Raw genomic sequence first — 17911 nt, 5'->3', positions numbered from 1 at the left:
CCTTTATTATTTGTCTCTTGTCCTGTCACAAATAATTTCCTCAGCAATAAGAGGCCTGCTGGATTATTGTAGAACACTGTCCTTTCCCCTCTCTTTTTCTGTGTTGTGAGTCTGCTACAATACTGTTTTCACCCCTTCACTCCTTAGTTAGCTTTTCTTTCTCTCCCTCTCTTTGCTGTTCTCCAATATGATTTTACTCTCCTCCTCCTTCCTGCTGCAGGCTTTTAAAACCAGGGCTTTCTAGCTCTGCTAACTACTAATTCTGTTCTAGTCCCTTACAGAGAGAAGTCACGCTTGGAAGATTTAAGACAGGACTGACACCTTTCTGCATCAACGTTTCCTATTGTATAGACAATTTACACTCAAAAGACTAATGCTTATTGACAAGTTTTTGATGAGGTACCGCTAGGGTTCCCGGGTCCCTATACCCTCCCAGTGGTGGGTGGGTGACCCAGGACTTACTGGGAATTGATTCCTCAGCCCAATTAATAATCTCTTCCAACAGTTATCCACATCTAACAATAAATATACACTTATAACAATAAATAGCTCAAGGACTATTTATTATTGGACTGTATTTATTAAGAAATTTAGCACTTGAACACTTTGCACGTTATTCTTTTATTCATAAAAATTTATTCAGTATATATTGTATATACTCTTTTCTGTATTTTCCTGAATGGTGGGTTTTCACTCTTTGTTTGAGGAGGCTTCCTTATTGTTGTAACCTTCTGGTGGTGGCTGGAGATCTCCTGGAATTACAATTGATCTCCAGGCGACAGAGATCAGTTCCCTTGGGGAAAAAATTATTGCTTTGGAGGGTGGACTCTATGGCATTATACTATGCTGAGATCCCTTCTCTCCTCAAATCCCGCCTTCCTGAGGCTCCACCCCCCCCCCAAATCTCCAGGAATTTCCCAGCCTGGAGCTGACAACACTAGCCAGTACATCCTCAATAGACATATCTGGTGGCTGATGAAGCAATGAATACAATGAGTTGGGTATGCTTCCAGCATTTTCCAGGCATGGACGTTCACCCAACATTACAAACTACTCCTATGTAACACATGAACTCCTTGAGCGAATGTAGAGTTGCCAACTCCACCTTGGGAAATTCCTGGAGGTTTGAAGTATAATGTTAGGAGATGGGAGGGAGCTCAGGAAGAATATGATGATGCCATAGAATCTGTCCTCCAAAGCTGGCATTATCTTCAGGTCATAGACCCAGAGGAGTTAGCTGTGTTAGTCTGCAGTAGCAAACTAGCAAAGAGTCCAGTAACACCTTAAAGACTAACCAACTTTATTGCGGCATAAGCTTTCGAGAGCTTATGCCGCATCTCATCATGCATCTGACTGCTCTCATCATGCATCTGACGAAGAGAGCTGTGGCTCTCGAAAGCTTATGCTACAATAAAGTTGGTTAGTCTTAAAGATGCTACTGGACTCTTTGCTATTATCTTCAGGGGAACTGATCTCTCTAGTCTGGGAAGCCATTGTGATTGTGGGAGAACTCCAGGCGCCACCTGGAGGCTGGTAACTGGACAGAAGTATTGCTGCAACATTCTAGTATGGGAGCAAAGAGGAGCTCTGAGGAGGAAACATCAAAACCCGATGCTACAAGACATGGGTCAATCTTCCATGTGTCGCAAAACTCTTATTTTGTTTTTAATATTTATGTGCCGCATTTCGATTAAAGTCAGAGGAATCCTGCTAGGGAAAAAGCCGGCCAGTTCCCAAGGCAGGCTCAGGCAACCCGCCCCCTGAAGAAAACCCGCTTGTGCCGGGACAAGCGGCTCCGCCCCCAGAAAGCTTTCTGCCGTTCTGATTGGCCGGCTGCATTGCTTTAAATAACAAGGGGGAACATCCGCGCTCTGGAAACGGGAAGGAGAAAGAGAAGCGCGAAGATGGTCGGGGCTTTGCTGGCTCTTTGTTTGTGGAGCGTTGCCTCAGGTGAGTTTCTGCGGCAAGGGTTGTGGCAGGTAAAAACCTAGTCCCGCGGTGTTTGCGGTCCTTGTTGTGGATCCTGCCCCAAAGCCGGTTGTTTCGTTGGTTGCCTTGCTATGTCTTGCTGTGTTGTTAGAAGCGTGAAGGTAATGTGGGGCTGTTGAGTGACAATCAAAATAATAATATACAATAACAACAACCTATGTATGAAGTTGCCTTATGCAGAGTCCTGCTGTGAATCTGTCAAGGTTAGTCTTGTCCACTCTGGTGGGTAGCAGCTGTCTGGGGTCTCAAGCGGAGGTCTTTCACGTCACCTGTTGCCTGGTCATTTTAACTGGAGATGCTGCGGATTGGACCAGGGGCTTCTGTATGCAAAGCAGAAGCTCTTCCGCTGAGCTACAGCCTCTTTCCAACTCTCCAAAGTTGGATGCTGTTTAGGTGGGGCTGTGGCTGAGTGGCCGAGCGCCCTCTTGGCACGCAGAGGGTCTTGGGGTCCATCCCTGACACCTTTGGTCAAAAAAACCAGGTAAGAGGTGATGTGAAATGTCTCTTCTGCTGAGTGGCAGAGCGTCCTCTTGGCATGCAGAAGGTCTCGGGGCTTCCATCCTTCAGTCAAAAAAAACCAGGTAAGAGGAGATGTGAAATGTCTCTTCTTGGTTGCTTCCAGTTGGAGCAGGCAATGCAGCTGACCTTGATAGCTCAGAGATTTAAAGCCTCGTATGCTTTGGTAGTAAGCCTATTGGATTGATGGGTTGAAATGTCCCAGATTTGTGACTGTATTTGAAGTAGTTTGCTCCTCTCTGTATAAAACCCGCAGCGATGTAGCAGCTTGCCTGTTTGACTGAGATGGGAGGGCCAGGGCCTTTTCATACAGTGTGGTGTAGTGATTCACGTGCTGGAGTCGGGTCTGGGAGACGCAGGTTTGAATCCCCACTCTGCCGTGGAAGTTTGCTGAGTGACCAGTCATTCCCCCTCAGCCTGTGAAGATAAAATGTAGGCGCGGAGAAGGACGTAAGCCGCTTTGGCTCCCCACTGGGAAGAAAGGCGGATAAATGAAGTAAGTAAAAAAATTTCCTGGTGCTGCTGCTAGAGGCACAGCATAAAAAGAAGCTGCCGGTGATAACGTTTCAGCCTTAATTGAATAAGATGCTTCCATGCTGGAATGTTTCAGGGGTATTTGTGTTTGGAATTTGGTGGGTTGTTTTTGTGCAGCTTGTAATGCATGAAGAACTTGCAAGTTTCTGTAGGTACGTACAGTAATTTTTGTACAGGTACACAAAATCCATTCATGGAAAGCGCTTCTGGTCTTCTTGGTCTGTGAATGAACATATTACAAATGTATGATTGTTGTACGTTTGGTCATATATTTGTAATATGCTCATTTTAACATGAAAATCGAGATGTCTTCCATGTGGGGATGCCTGGAACATCCTTTTTCTAACATACAGGGTGGTTTGCTTTCTTGGTTGTGGCTCTGTGTCTTGAACAGTGGGAATACGGCAGAAATCTAACAGGTGGTACCGTTCCTCCCAGTCTAAGATAAAGCATTGGGAATACTGCACCTGTTGAATTTCAGTATGTCAAGGCACAGAGCCTGATGGGTACTCCGTACGGTGGGTGTGAAGCAGTAACACTTTCTTGGGCTAAGAAGAAAAAACATGCCATGCTGCTCCTTCTTGAACAGGGAGCACTAGGTAAATATGCCCTGCCCCTGCTTTACTCTCCAGTGGGAACCCAAAGTGGCTTACAGCTTTCCTTTATTCCCTCCTCTGTTTTGTCCTCCAAACTGCCCTGTGAGGTAGACTGGGCTGAGAGAGTGTGACTGGCGCAAGGTCACCTAGCAAGCTTCTGTGACAAAGATTCGAACCTGGTTCTCTCAGATTCTAGTCTGATGCTCTAACCACTATGCGGTACTGACTCTCAGTTGTCTGCCTTTCTAATACACTCCACCTTCTGCCTCTAGCCTATGTCCTCCTGCTTCTTTGCCCATGGGGCTGTGACTGTGAAGCATTCTTCTGGGCAAGGTAATGAGGCTGTAGAACCAGTGAGGGAATGGCTAGGTAAGGCCGTAATTTGAACTGGGCTGCTGGCACTGAGATAGTCTTGATAGTTTAACACCCACATGTACAGGTAGATCCCGAGAGGCGTTTAAGTGCAGAAGGCTTGAAACTGCTTGGTGTGTTTGTCTACATTCCGTAGAGGCTGCCAGCTGAAAGTTCTGTCTCAGTTAGGTCTCTGCCAGCCAAAGATGGATAAACATGTTGCTGGCTGTAGCATGCTTTATACGTTCATAGAAACCTGTAAATGAAACCTGCCCAGCTGGACCCACCAAGCTAGATGCTGTCCATCTGCCATGCATCCAGCATCTGTGCAGGACAGATGTCCTTGTCCTTGAAATTGACTGTACTAATCTCCCACTGTGTAATCTGCCTCGAGTCTTAGTGAGAAAGGCTGACTATAAATGACATAAATAAATACAGCTCATGTTCTTGCTGTCTGCCCACAGAGATCAGAGGGCAGGGCTTAAGACTGCATCCGTGTGACATTTGGTATTGCGCTATGGTGCCATAGCAGTGATACACAACTGGACTGGCTTGTCTGCCCGGGACAATCCAGTTGTACATAATTGTGACAATGCAATGTCCAATTATCTCTGGATGCTTCCTAGATCAAGTGGGCGTATACAGGGTAGCTACAAGTATGCCATTTTACTAATTTCGTACTGTGTAATCCGCCTTGAGTCTCAGTGAGAAAAGCGGACTATACATGACATAAATAAATAGATATATTTATATATAAATAAATAATTTTTAAAAAATTATTTATGTCATTTATAATCCACCTTTCTCACTGAGACTCAAGGCGGATTACAGTAAAACACGCAGGGTAGCTACTTGCTGGTTTTGGCTTCCTGCCCTGATGGCAGCTTGTGCTAGTCACTGGAAGGAACCGAGGTGTAATATCATAAGTAGTAGCGCACTGGCACATTGCTGAACAATCTCCCCACCCGCTGGAGTTCGGCAGTATCTCACTGCAGTTCAGCTGCCTGTAAAACCTTGTTCTCTTACGGCTTTATATAAGTGGCCAGTAAGCAATATAACAGTTTCGCCTGCTATGTGAGATGCCCGAGTACTGCCTCGTCATCATTGCTTATTGGCGTGGAGCTATTACGGTTATTTGCAGCATGTTGCGGTTAGCCCCTTGTGAGTGTTTCCCCATGCACAGTGAACACAGTAGATCCCTTGATGGAAACAACTGGAAAATGTGCTCTCTCGGCCCCACCTACCTCACAGGGTGTCTGTTGTGGGGAGAGGAAGGGAAGGTGATTGTAAGCTGCTCTGAGACTCATTTGGGTAGCGAACAGCGGGGTATAAAACCAACTCTTCTTTAACATCTTAAGGAATATTTGTAAAAGATACACTTTTTTAACAGAAATAGTACTTTTAAAAATGTATCGGATGCTTCCAAGACTCTCTTCTCTGCACAAGGTTTACTCACTTAAGCCTCAATTTGTGGCTAAGCACCTTTTCCCACCGGGATTGTCAAAGGTGGAGTAGCATGAATGACATGTACACACATGTGCAGTTGGGTTTGGGCCATAGAAATGGCTAGCAGTGCACCCAGGGGCTTGAGTCTTCCTTTTCTGTGGCTTTTTACACTTACTTTTGATGTGAGAGTAATAACGCCTTGTGGTTTATCCAGTTGCACAAACCTGTTGAGTGAGAGAGTGCACACTGTCAGAACTGCTGTTAGTTCTGCTGCCGATGCTGAATGCTCCTGTTGGCAGGTTTATGCTGAGGACGCCAGGGTTTTAAAAGACTCGAAGGACAGGCTTTCCCCGTATAGACCTGCTTGCTGCCTCTGTTCAACCCAATAATTTTTTGGAGTTTTCCTCCTCCTGGGAAGTTTTGAGTTTGTCTTGCTGAGATAAACTCCTTTTTTGATAAAATCAAAAAGAGTCCAGTAGCACCTTTAAGACTAACCAATTTTATTGTAGCATAAGCTTTCGAGAATCAAGTTCTCTTCGTCAGATGCATAGGGAATAGATCCAGAGGAGTTAGCCGTGTTAGTCTGTAGTAGCAAAATCAAAAAGAGTCCAGTAGCACCTTTAAGACTAACCAATTTTATTGTACCATAAGCTTTCGAGAATAAAGTTCTCTTTTTTGGTGGTAGCCTCCATCCTCTGAGCTGGCCTATCAGAAGAGATCCATAAAGCTTCTCCTCTGATAAGATTCCACAAATCGTACACGTACAAAGCAATCAGTAGGCAAATTGCAGGCGATTTTTAACTGCGGTGGCTTCCGAAGAGGGGATCCATGTGTTCCCCTGTTTCTGATTTCCTGCCCCCCGCCCCCTGCCAACCAGTTTGTAGAGTTCCTGCCTTGAATTGAAGTTCTGTGTGTTTTCAGTTGTTGCTGTGTGTTTTCATGTATTGTGGTTTTTCTGCTTAAAGGGAAAAGCCAAGGCGGCCCTGTAGCAATGCGCAGAATGAGTATGATGTCATGTGGATGCTCCAGTTTACATCGGGGAGGGGGGCGTCCTGGGGGGCAATCCTCATGTGGAAGCAGCCAGCGCCCAGTTGGACAGGTTGTACGTTGCACAGGTTGGCTTTAATGGAATGGGACGGCCATGCTGTTCAGGTTTCTTGTGTCCTTTGGCTTTTCTTCTGCCACACTGCTTTTGTTCTTTTGAATGTGGTGTGTCCTGCGGATATGATGCAGCAACAAAAAAAAAAGTGTCCCTCTCATACACTTGCAACTCAAGCTGAGAGAAAGGGCTGGAGAGCATGCATGCTCATAACCATGTTCAAGATCCTGTAGCCTCCAGCATCTGACAGGTGAAAATGGGCTTGCATGTTGCCCCCCCCCCCCGTCATTCTTCTATTACTGTTTGAGAACATTCATTGTACACCTCTGAGGTCTCTTTTCCATTGCTTGTATTCATTTACCCCACTATAACTGGCCCTGAATTGTTATAAAAGCCACAAGGGTATTCTTTCTTTAGTTTAGCAATGCCCTTAAAAACTCAGTTGTCTGGTGTGGTTGTAGCAGTTAGAGTGTTAGACTAGGGTCTGGGAAAGGATACAAAAAGGGAAGCTTACACAGGAGATTATTAATATTACATGGGAGAATATTAATAATATTAAGATTATTGACAATTATTAATATTTATATTTATAGATGTATGACACTTTTATGCACTTTTGCACTATGCACTTTAATGAATTGGATAATTTATGATGTTATTGTTGAATTAGTGGTGTGAATCTTTGGGTGGGAGAATTTTTGGTCAGCTGTAGGATCTGGGAAAGCCAAGTTCAAATTCCCCACTCTGCCATGGAAGCTGGACTGGGTGATATTGGACCAGTTCCACACTCTCAACCTAAACTCTCACGGTGTTGTTGTGAAGGGAAGGGGAGAATGCCGCTTTGGGTCTCCAGTAGGAGAAAAGTGAGATATAAACAAACAATAAAAATGAATCCACTTTTTTTCTGTTTAAAACGAGCCGGTCACTCCACAAATAAACTGTATATAGTGCATTCGTGTTTGCATGTGTGTGCATGTGAGACAGGATGCACAGAGAGACTTAATTTCAGGGGCCCGGGCAAGGGACTTGAGCTGTGAAGAATGCCAGCTCTAGCACCTCATGCTAATACAATTTTAGCGGAACATTCCCTCAAGGCTAAATTTGATTTACTCGAGACGGGGAAAAGGTCTTCCCTGGAAAATGGAGATGTCTGGTGCACAGAGCTTTGACATTGTGGCTACAGAGCCAGAAAAATAAAAACAGAAAAGCTGTGGGAAGGGGCAGGGAGCTAATGTGGTGTAAAATAGTAGAGAGTCCAGTAGCACCATTCAGACTAACCAACTTTATTGTAGCATAAGCTTTTGAAAACCACAGCTGTCTTTGTCACATGCATCTGATGAAGAGAGCTGCAGTTCTTGAAAGCTTATGCTGCAGTCTTAAAGGTGCTACTGTACTCTGCTATTTTGTAACTACAGACTAACACGGCTAACTCCTCTGGATCTATGAGTGTGGTGTAGTGGTCCGAGTACTGGACAAGGATCATAGAGAGTATTGGACACAGATTTTAGAGAACCAGGTTGTTGGGTGATCTTGGGCCAAACACTTTCTCTCAGCCTAACCTACCCCACAGGGTTGTTGTGAGGATAAAATGGAGGAGGGGAGAATGATGTATGCCACTTTGGGTGCCCATTGGGGAGGAAGGCAGGATCTAATAAAACACAATTGTGATTGCTGAGCTGTGTTTGGTATTGCTGTACTATTTGGTCGGCTGCTGCTTGCCCCAGCCTGGAGACAGGAGTGCTGCATCAGGCTTGTTGCCGCAGAGGAGATCTGGGGCAGAGTGCCAGTGGGCCAGAGAAATGCAGCCCAGGTGTCTGCAGGGAAAATGCTGACATGAAGGGGAAAGGGCCATGTTCCCTCCCAGATCTTTCCGCTTTAAATTAGAGGCTGCCTTTTCCTCTTCCAGCCCTAGCTGGGAGCTGGTAAGTTCCCAGGTTGCTTGTTCTAGATCTCTCTCACGCACACAGTTTCTCTCTGCCCAGCAGTTTTGCGAGGGGGTGGCACTAGAAACTACATTTTAAAGTGGCAGCGTGTTGCCTTTCATGCCAGGCAGTTTTTGTTCATCCTGCAAATTAGGGACTTGATCCTTGTTCAGAAAACGCTGGCATCAAGGAAGTAACAAGCCCATTTTTAGGGTGTGTTGGGTTTTCTCTGTCTTGTTCACGAGTGCTTTTAAATATATCAGAGTTGCTTAATGACAGTGGTAAGTTCTATAAATGGCAGGCGGGAGGGGCTTGCGATGGCTTGTCAACAGCTGCTCTCTTTGTTCAGGCTTAGGGTGTTTTGGGGGGGTTAATCCTTGTGCCAATTTCTTTTTCTGCCTTCTAGGCAGCTTCTGGGTGGAAATCGTGCAAAATCTCACCTGACTTGTCTTCTCTGCCCCCTCCCTCTCCCTTAGTTGTATTGCAATGAAATAAAATTCGTAAAGCTTGCTTCGCTTGGTACGGTACTTAAATTGGGTCAGTTTTCTTTGGAGCGTCTGGAGGCTTGCAGCGTTTGTTTTAATTTTTCCTGTATTCACATCACAGTTATACAAGTCGGCATTCCAACGGGGCAGCAGATACACTCTCCATACCGGATCCCAAGAGGGAGATCAGGCATCTTTTGCCTGCTTGGGCCAACTCAGAACAGTATTTCTGCTGCTCTCGCCAATTCTCCTGGCATTTAACTTGCACTTGCTTTTCACGCAGTCAGCAGAGAGGTCACCTCATCTAGTTTGATGGTGCTAGATAGGGTTATTAACTCCAGCTGGAGGATATTTGCGGGTGGAGCGCTTACCGAAGGAAAAGTTTGGGAAGGAACTTTGTGGGGATTTGATTCCGTAGAGTCCACCAAAGTTGCCATTTCTTCAAGGGGGACAGATCTCTCTAGTCTGGAGATCAGTTGTAATTCTGGAAGAATTCACACACACACACACACTCCAAGGTTGGCAACCCTAGCTGTTGAAATGGTTTTGTTCCTAAAGGCCTTTCAAGGAGAAGATCTGCAGTTGTTAAGAGACGCGATCGTTTCTTTGGTCATGGGCTCTGATTTCCCACAGGAATGCCACTTTAGGCCAAGTCTGAGACAGAACCATTCACAAATTCTAAGCTTGTTAACACTGTTTCTTGCAAGTCATCTTGGCAAGTCAAAAAAATGTGGGTTTGCCAAGAATAGAGAAATTAACAAGCCTGGGGGCAAATGATCAAGCTTTGTTTTGATTTATGCAATAAAGTTATCACGGAGTACTCATTTGTTTACCTATTTAAAGAGCATCCAAGGCTCCTGTTCTGGAAGGGGAACCGAGGCTAACAAACAGCCGTTTCCTTAAAGATGCCCAGTTTGTGTCTGGATGGATTTTGGACATGTTGGTGCAGCATGTTTTGCCTGCAAGCCCTATTGAGAGTAGACCAGTTCCTGTTGAGAGTAGCATGGAATTTCCCCCCGCCACTCCAAAATTGGTGCTTTTTTTGCACCCACTACTGGTTGTGGCATTTAAAATTAGCTGTGGAAAAACTGAACTGCAGCTCGTTCAGGTTGTCTTAGGCCATTTCCATACACGTTGAATGATGCACTTTCAATGCACTTTAACAATCCTTTGGAAGTGGATTTTTTGTTCCACACATGGAAAAGCAGTTCCAAATGTTCACTAAAGAGTATTGAAAGTGGATTATCCAATGTGTGTGGAAGCAGCCTTAGACTCAAGCCTGCCCACTAGATCACACCTGCTGTCATGAATGTCTTGCAGGTGATAAAACTATTTAATGATTATCAAAGAGAAGAGAGAAGATTCGAAAATGACTTTGACAAACTGAGGAACTGAATAAAGCCATGAGAAGAGATCCATGCACACAGTGTCTTGGATTCTTTCACCGTGGCCACAACTGTTTCATGGTGCTGATGGCGCATCGTAGCTCTTGGAATAATATAAGGCAAATATGTAACAGTCTATAAAATTACATTTAAGAGCTTCGGTAGCAATTCTACACAAAGGGGAAGACGTTACAAGAAAAGGCAAGGCAGTAGAGTTCCAGTATTTTCAATACATGAACCACTTCTGGAGCTACCGCAATGCCTTGGGAGTAGGGTTGCCAGCCTCCAGGTGGGGCCTGGCCTGGAGATCTTCTAGAATTACAACTGATCTCCAGGCTATAGAGATCAGTTCCACTGGAGGAAATGGCTGCTTTGGAGGGTGGGCTCTATGGCATTATACTCGAGGTCCTTCAACTCCCCAAATCCTTCCCTCCCAAGCTCAAGGAATTTCCCAACTTGGAGTTGGCAACACTGTATTGGTGTCTCTAGATCACAAGCAAGGGGCCAGTTACTTGTTTTCAGAAATGGCCAGCCAGGTGCTTTGGCAAATTCTACCTGCTGGGCACTGGGGAAACATCCTACCCTGTGTGCCTCATAGTAACTGGCATTTGGGATTCCGCACAGCTTACCTGAAGCTGGGACGTTGCGAAACATGCCGGAAAAAACGCGGAAGATTGTGTTTTCTTGCATGAGTTTTGTGCGATATCGCCCAAAACTTGCGCGAGAAAATGTGATCTGCGTTTTTTCTGGCATGTTTCGCAACGTCCCGGCTTCAGGTAAGCCGTGTGGAATCGGCCCTGGAGATGGGGGGTGGGGGGTGTCATTTTGTTGTCATGGCTAACAAAAGAAAGGGATGTTGTCTTGCAGAACCAAACGGGTTAAAGCAATGCAAAGTTGACCCACATTCTCTGGATGCTTCCTTCACAGGGCACAATCTGGAAAGACTTAAAGCTGTTTTAAGTTCATTTTAAAATCAAAGGCGTTTGTATGTTTAATTTGACAGGGCTGGTCCCGTTTGATTATAAAAATAAAAGTTGCTAATCCTTGTGGTGTTAGATCATTCAGAAGTTCTCAATCCTGGAGCGTCTCACTTGGATTATTTGACAAGTTCTGAAGGGGAAGGATTCCCTTCTGCAAACCCTTGAGCTCCTTTCTGAAGAGCAATTCCAAAAGGACGCATGGTATTTTCGTGGCTTAATTTACTTGTTCAGTTTGTCAGTTTGTTTAAACTTCAGTTTCAAAACTTGTCCTCTGTGACTTGCAATTCTGCCTAGTTTCATATCACCTGCAAATTATTATCCTACGGGAGGGTTACTTGTACGGAACGGATGTTGGCCAATGGAGTTTCCTATAGTATGGTTAATTACATATTAAAACACTGATGCGTTTGTTTGGCAACAAAATCTGCTTAACCTCCCTGTTAGCCTTTAGGTTGTTTTTGTCATATGAATGTATTAACCACATTTTTTTTCTTATTTCAGGAAAGGAGTGCAACGTTTCAAGCTCAAATAAAATCCCTGATTTTGGAGCAATCTACCACGTCAAAGGTAAGCTGCCACTCGGCCGTTTTTTAGAGACTTGATGCCCTCGTTGACTTCAGCCATAGTCAAAACTGCTTTCTAATACTTTATCCCAGAAGGTGAAACCACACAAATAGGGCAAAAAGCAATCAACACATACAATATCAACCAGTATAAAGTAATACTCTTCAATAAATAGTCCAGCTCAGTCCAGCTAAGCAATCAATATATAAAGGTGCAGAGTAACAGTCACTGATTGAAGGTAAGTAGTCACATAGTGTCCAAAGAACAAGTAATTGCTCTCTTCGTCTTCAATGACAGGTGGGGACGGGACGCGCACGGCAGGTCCAATGTGCAGCGCCGGCAATCAGTGATTGTTACTCTACACCTTTATATATTGATTGCTTATCTTTGATTGCTTATCTAGACTGAGCTGAATTATTTATTGAAGAGTATTACTTTATACTAGTTGATATTGTATGTGTTGATCACTTTCTGCCCTATTTGTGTGGTTTCACTTTCTGGGATTGTGTTTTCCAAGTAGGGTCCTCTTTCCTACATTCTAATACTTTATGGCATGAGCTGTAGCTACTCCAACTGGTCTTTATCCTGGCTGGTGGTGCTGAAATCATATCTTGGGGCACGCTTCTCTGTCTTTAAACTGTTATGGATGGGTTTATTCATCAGATGCTATGTGGCTACTTTGCTACTGAAAAATGTTTTTCATATGGTTAAGGGAAACAAAAAGGAACACCCTCGAGAAATGCCAAAATGAAGTATGGGAAGGTATATAAAAATAGGGTTGTTTTGTAAACTCAAATTGAAAATACCACCTGAACCCACAATGAGAACAAGCATACAATTATAGACAGCGTTCAGTATACCAACAACAAATGTAGAACTGCACAGGAATAAAGTAGAAAACAATTGACAGGGTAATTTTCAATGCATTGAAAAAGTGTGCAAAAGGAGTTCACACGTATGACAAACAGATGGATTGCCAGCCAAACTACATTTTGAGTGAACCTTCGTCAGAATGTTTCAAACCATTTGAACCTTTAAAGACAAGGAGCCAAAAAAGGTCTCTTGTCCATGCTGTGTGAGATGCAAAATTACACCAGGTGACATACGTAGCATGAGCAAGAGACCCTTTTTTTACTCCTTATTTTGAATTGGTAGCTGCTTTTAAAGTTACTTGTGATATCGAGCACTGGGAGGGAGGGAGGGGGGAATCTGGTTCCATGCAACAGAAGCATCCTTCCAGTCAGGATGGAGGATTCATTTCCAAACGGGTATCTTTTTAAAATCACACCTCCTATTTTTTGTCTCCTGAGTGGTCATGAAAGAACGCCAGTGTGGTTTTAATGTGCCTAGGACTTGGGAGATCTGGATCCGAATCCACACTTGGCCAGGGAGACTGCTGGGTGACCTTGGGCCTATATGGTCTGTCAGCCTAGCTTACCTCACAGAATTATTATGATTGATAAAATGGAGGAGGGAGAGCCATGCCCAACACCCTGACCTTGGAGATTGGGTGGGATGAAAGGGACTGGCCAAGCAGAAGTGGTGAGACTAGTAAAGCCACCTAACTCTTATCTGGGAGATGTGAAGGAGGCACCACATAAACTGCACTATTAGTGCATGAGCGAAGGAAGGTAAATTGCTGGTTATAAAGTGCCAAGATGCTGGAAGCAGATTGGGGGCAAGTGTCCCAAAATAACGTGGATGACTTCAGTGCTCTGTGCAATACTGCTTTGAATTTGCACAGCCTGGTTATCTGAAAATGTTCTTGGCCTTAGATTCTGCTCGGTTTTTGTTGTGGATTAATCCCAGTTTAAAGTGTAGGGAAAGCACACGTGTTTCCTGAATGGCAAAGTCTGGAAACTGGTGACATATGAAATGCTGTTGTAGTGTTCAGCATGAAACGTCTTGTTTGATTGAGGTGGAGGCCATGGCAGAGTTGTAGGCAGGGCCCAAGTATTAATTTTTCAGGCCCAGTACAAACTTGTAAAAGTCCACACATGTGCCCGCGCGTGTGCGCACATGCGCACACACATCACAATTCTTCATCCTGTACACACTTGTGAACCATAGAAAAAGTTTTCACTATGAAATTACTGTTAAATACCGGTTTTTGCTAGTAATAACACCCAGCCTGCGAGTCCTACAAGTATGCTAACTATTTAGTCATTTTTGGCTACTATAAAGGAATTAATTTTTTACATTTTTTTTTAAAAAAAACATTCTAATGGAACAACATGGCTGCAAATATTAATCCAGTTGATGTAAAGCTTAATTTTCCTGGCCCCCTCCCCTCGCCATTTCACTTGCAAGTTCACATTCAATAGACAAGATGGCTAGGTGGCTTAACCATTCTTGCCCCATTGTAGAATACCAGCCGTTTTTGATGCGTGTTAGCTTGTTGAAACTTCTTTCAGCTTCTTCCACAATCATTGACGGCACAGCAGACTCTACGTCGAAATCATTTTCACCTTTTGTCCATTTGCTCTCCGAGTTACTGTACTGTTGCCTTGAGTGCAGAAAAGCCTTGATCGATTTGGAAGACTGAAGCAGAGATTGCTTCCCTTTAGCTACTTTTTGTCCCCTTTCTTTTACCTCCTTAACATTTCTGGTTGCCTGATTTGTATTTATAACCACCACCAGACAAAGCAGCAGGAAGTGTGTTCATGACTGTGAGTGAATTAGACACATACGTATAATTTGGGTAGGGTTGCTGGGTCCCTGGGGGGCAAAAGAGGGGGGGGAGTCACGCAGGAGGGACTTGCCTCACAAATGTTCGCAGCACGTGCATGCTCCAGAGTGCCGGGAATGACATCTTTCCTAGCACAACACAGAAGTGATGGGTTGTGCCGGGGCCGGTTGAGTAAAAATTGCCCCAGTACTTTTAGAAGTGTTTAATCAGAAGTACAATGGGAGATCTGTGGACCTTATATGTTTGGCCTGGCCTTTCCTTGCATCATTTGAATCCATTCAAACAACCGAACTTGATGCTACATTACTTTAAAAAGTCAATAGACTACCATTTCGCTTCTAAAACACCTGCCCACAATCTTCCCTCTCTTCTTCATTCAGCTTTCTTGTTTACTGGTGAATCACAGGTGGTGTCTGTTAATTTTCCGAGCGGCTTCCTTGATGCCTAAATTCATTCATTTATTTAATACATTTATACCCACCATTCTCCCCAACGGGGACCACAAATGGTATACATCTTTATCCTTACAACAGTCCTATGAGGTAACCCTGCAGTTATCCTGCAGAGGAGTTCCAAAGGGAGATTAAAAAGAGAGAGACTGCTGAACTGCAACTGATAATGAAGCTCAAGACAATGCATCCACCTGGACTGAATGGAGACATTGGCTTCCTATCTCCTTACCAAAGCTGATTCCTCCACACTCACTACCCCTCTCCATTCCCTCCCCCCACCCCGTATTCAATCACGCCTGCCATTGTCATTCACTGGCTATTATTATTCGGCTTCTGCAATCACTCCTCTCTTGAAGGACAGATGGACACACATTCTAGCGTATCTGAAGAAGTGACCTGTGACTCACAAAAGCTCATACTCTACCACAAATCTCATTCGTCTTATAGGTGCTACTGGACTCTTGCTCTTTTCTACCCCTGTGAGGTAGGTTAGACTGGCCCAAGGTCACCCAGAAAGCTTTGATGGCAGCGTGGGGATTTGAACCTGGCTCTCCCAGTTCCTAATCTAGTATTGTGCTTACACCCTGCAAAATTCAAACGGCCAGTCATCAGAGCTAACCAGAACTTGTGAATTAAAAGCCCACTGCAAAAAAACAAAAGCCAGCTACTTCAGATATCTTATTCTGTGCACATTCCTTTGTTGAAAAGAACGGGTTCATGAGTCACTCGTAATCCTCTGTTTGTAAGAGATACAGAATCTGTAGAGGAGGAGGGGAGGATGCTGTGTTGCGTGTCTTCCTGCCACAAAGCACAACTGAGCTACTTATTTGTGGTTCACAGCACTGTCCAAACGAGAAGGAGTGCCTAATGTTGGAAGTTCCAGTATTATCCAAGCCTCAGCAGAGGAGTAATTGCCACACTGGGAAATTATGATGCGATTGTGAGAGGCGTTATGTATGCCTGGTACTACTTTCTCATTAACGCATGCCTCTTGTGGTGACTTGAGAGTAAAATTTTTACACCAAGGCCTCCCTGTAGGTCCCTGGAAGGTCATTGTGTTATGGCTGCAAGTTTGCTGTTCAAAGGAGTGCCGAGGAAATGCAAGTCGCGGCTGCAACTGGTCTCTCTGCTCCCTTTGCCAGAAAACAAGGCAGAGAGCTCTGTGGATTCCAACTGGGTTTCTTTCTGCTGCCTGCATTCTTGGAAGCGTCTTGGGTGGATGAATCAGCTTAATCACACCTTGCATAATCTGAGCCAGTTACATAAATCTTCCACAACAATGTGGCTGCAAAGCGATTTTTCATTCTTCACCAGTTCCTGAACGGGTGTGTCCTCAGAGGATAGCAGTTAGCAAGGTGGCTGTTTGAATGCTCTACGCATCCTATCCCTCCACCCAGGAGCTCAGGGCATCGCCCATGATCTTTCCCTCCTTCCTTTCTCCATTTTCATCCTTAAAATTTCCCGGTTGAGAGAATATGACTGGCCCAAAGGTTATTGAGGGCCAAACTGAATGAGATCTAGGAATTCCATGAGTGGTGCTTCCGGTTATATTTATAAATTTAAAATTTTGAGAATGTGAGGACTGACTTTAGAGTGGAATCATAATACATGGTTTTTTTAAAATAGCTTCCCCCCATTTTCACAATCTGAAACTGTCCCAGGGAGGCACTTTGTCTCTCTAGTGGCTCCTCCAGTTTGGCCCTTTGTGAGCATTCAGATACAGAAGATTTTGGAATGTGGGTCCTGTTCTGGGCTCATCACTGTATCACATTGACTGCTGCCCTTTTGTTCAGCAGCTTTTAGGTGTTGTGGTCTCTCTGGGCATTTAGAAAAGGCTCATTTAGAGACAGTTCATTAGAAATGCTGTGGCACCATCCAGTTTTCTCTACAATGCAAAAAGGCAAATCCTAAAACTTGCTAGTATCCAAAATGCAAGCCCATCTGGTATTCAACAGATGTAACATGAAAACCAGATTTGAAGAACTGAAGCTTAGCATTGTTGTCAGAGAAAAACTCTGTGGCATACTAGTGAGGCAGTGTGATATAGGGGTTAGAGTTTCAGGCCAGAAGCTGAGAGACCTCGGATCAGACCCTTTCTCTGCCATGGAAGCTCAGCAGGTGACCTTGGGCCAGGACATGCTCTCAGCCTAACATACCTCACAGAGTTATTGTGAGAATGAACCACATATGATGCTCTGAGATCTGCAAAGGTAAGGTGAGATTAAAATGCACTAGATAGACATAGCACATTCCACAAAATGCACATTCCATAAAATGGGGCATGATCCATGTACATTCCACAAAATGCACGTTCCACAAAATGGGATGTGATCAATGCACATTCCACAAAATGCACCTTCCACGAAGTTCTCTAGGTCCGGCCTAATGCTTTTCCTGCTTATTCAGCGAGTATAATGTAGACTTTTCACCTAGGTCCGTAATCGTAGGGATTGCATTTTGAGCTAACTCAGCAAATTACAAGGAAAAGGATGATTTTGTCATGCTGTAAATACATTGTCTTCCTTCCAAGCACATCTTTGAGAGACTTACTTCCTTGATGGTGTCGGTGTTGGAGAAGGAACTTGTTTTTTAATTAGACGGTGGGTTTTGGAAAAAGTAATGCAGATATGAAAGTGATTAAACAAGAACTTCGTGACATCAGGCTGCATTGGTAAAAAGTCTTGGTGACTTCCTTTTTGAATAGTAGGTGCTGGGGGTGAACGGGGGGGGGTGAAGCCTTTATGCTCCACTTCTGAGCATCCATAACTATGGGACTTTATTGGCCTCAGTTTGGAGCTGCCTGTGCACTGTTCAGTGCATTGTGCTGCTCCTAAATGGGCACATAATGCTCCCTCGAGGCCATTTTGGGTCAGGAAAATGCACAGTGGGGAAGTTGAAGCTCC

At 44.4% G+C, this 17911-nt stretch overlaps 1 protein-coding gene across 1 annotated transcript in view; it reads left to right on the top strand.

The window, feature by feature from the left end:
• Positions 1–1887: 1887 nt before the first annotated feature.
• LOC129343737 (digestive cysteine proteinase 2-like) overlaps positions 1888–17911 on the top strand; it is a 38426-nt gene continuing 22402 nt past the window's right edge. The window contains exons 1-2 of the mRNA XM_055000119.1: positions 1888–1950; positions 11805–11870. Of these exons, the coding sequence (XP_054856094.1) occupies positions 1905–1950; positions 11805–11870 (112 nt within the window). The 5' untranslated portion in view covers positions 1888–1904. The remainder of the gene's footprint in view (positions 1951–11804; positions 11871–17911) is intronic.

This window comes from Eublepharis macularius, chromosome 15, assembly GCF_028583425.1.
Source record: "Eublepharis macularius isolate TG4126 chromosome 15, MPM_Emac_v1.0, whole genome shotgun sequence".
Lineage (NCBI taxonomy): Eukaryota > Metazoa > Chordata > Lepidosauria > Squamata > Eublepharidae > Eublepharis > Eublepharis macularius.
The sequence above is the reverse complement of the archived record's forward strand: the minus strand, read 5'-3'. Positions and strand labels throughout refer to the sequence as shown.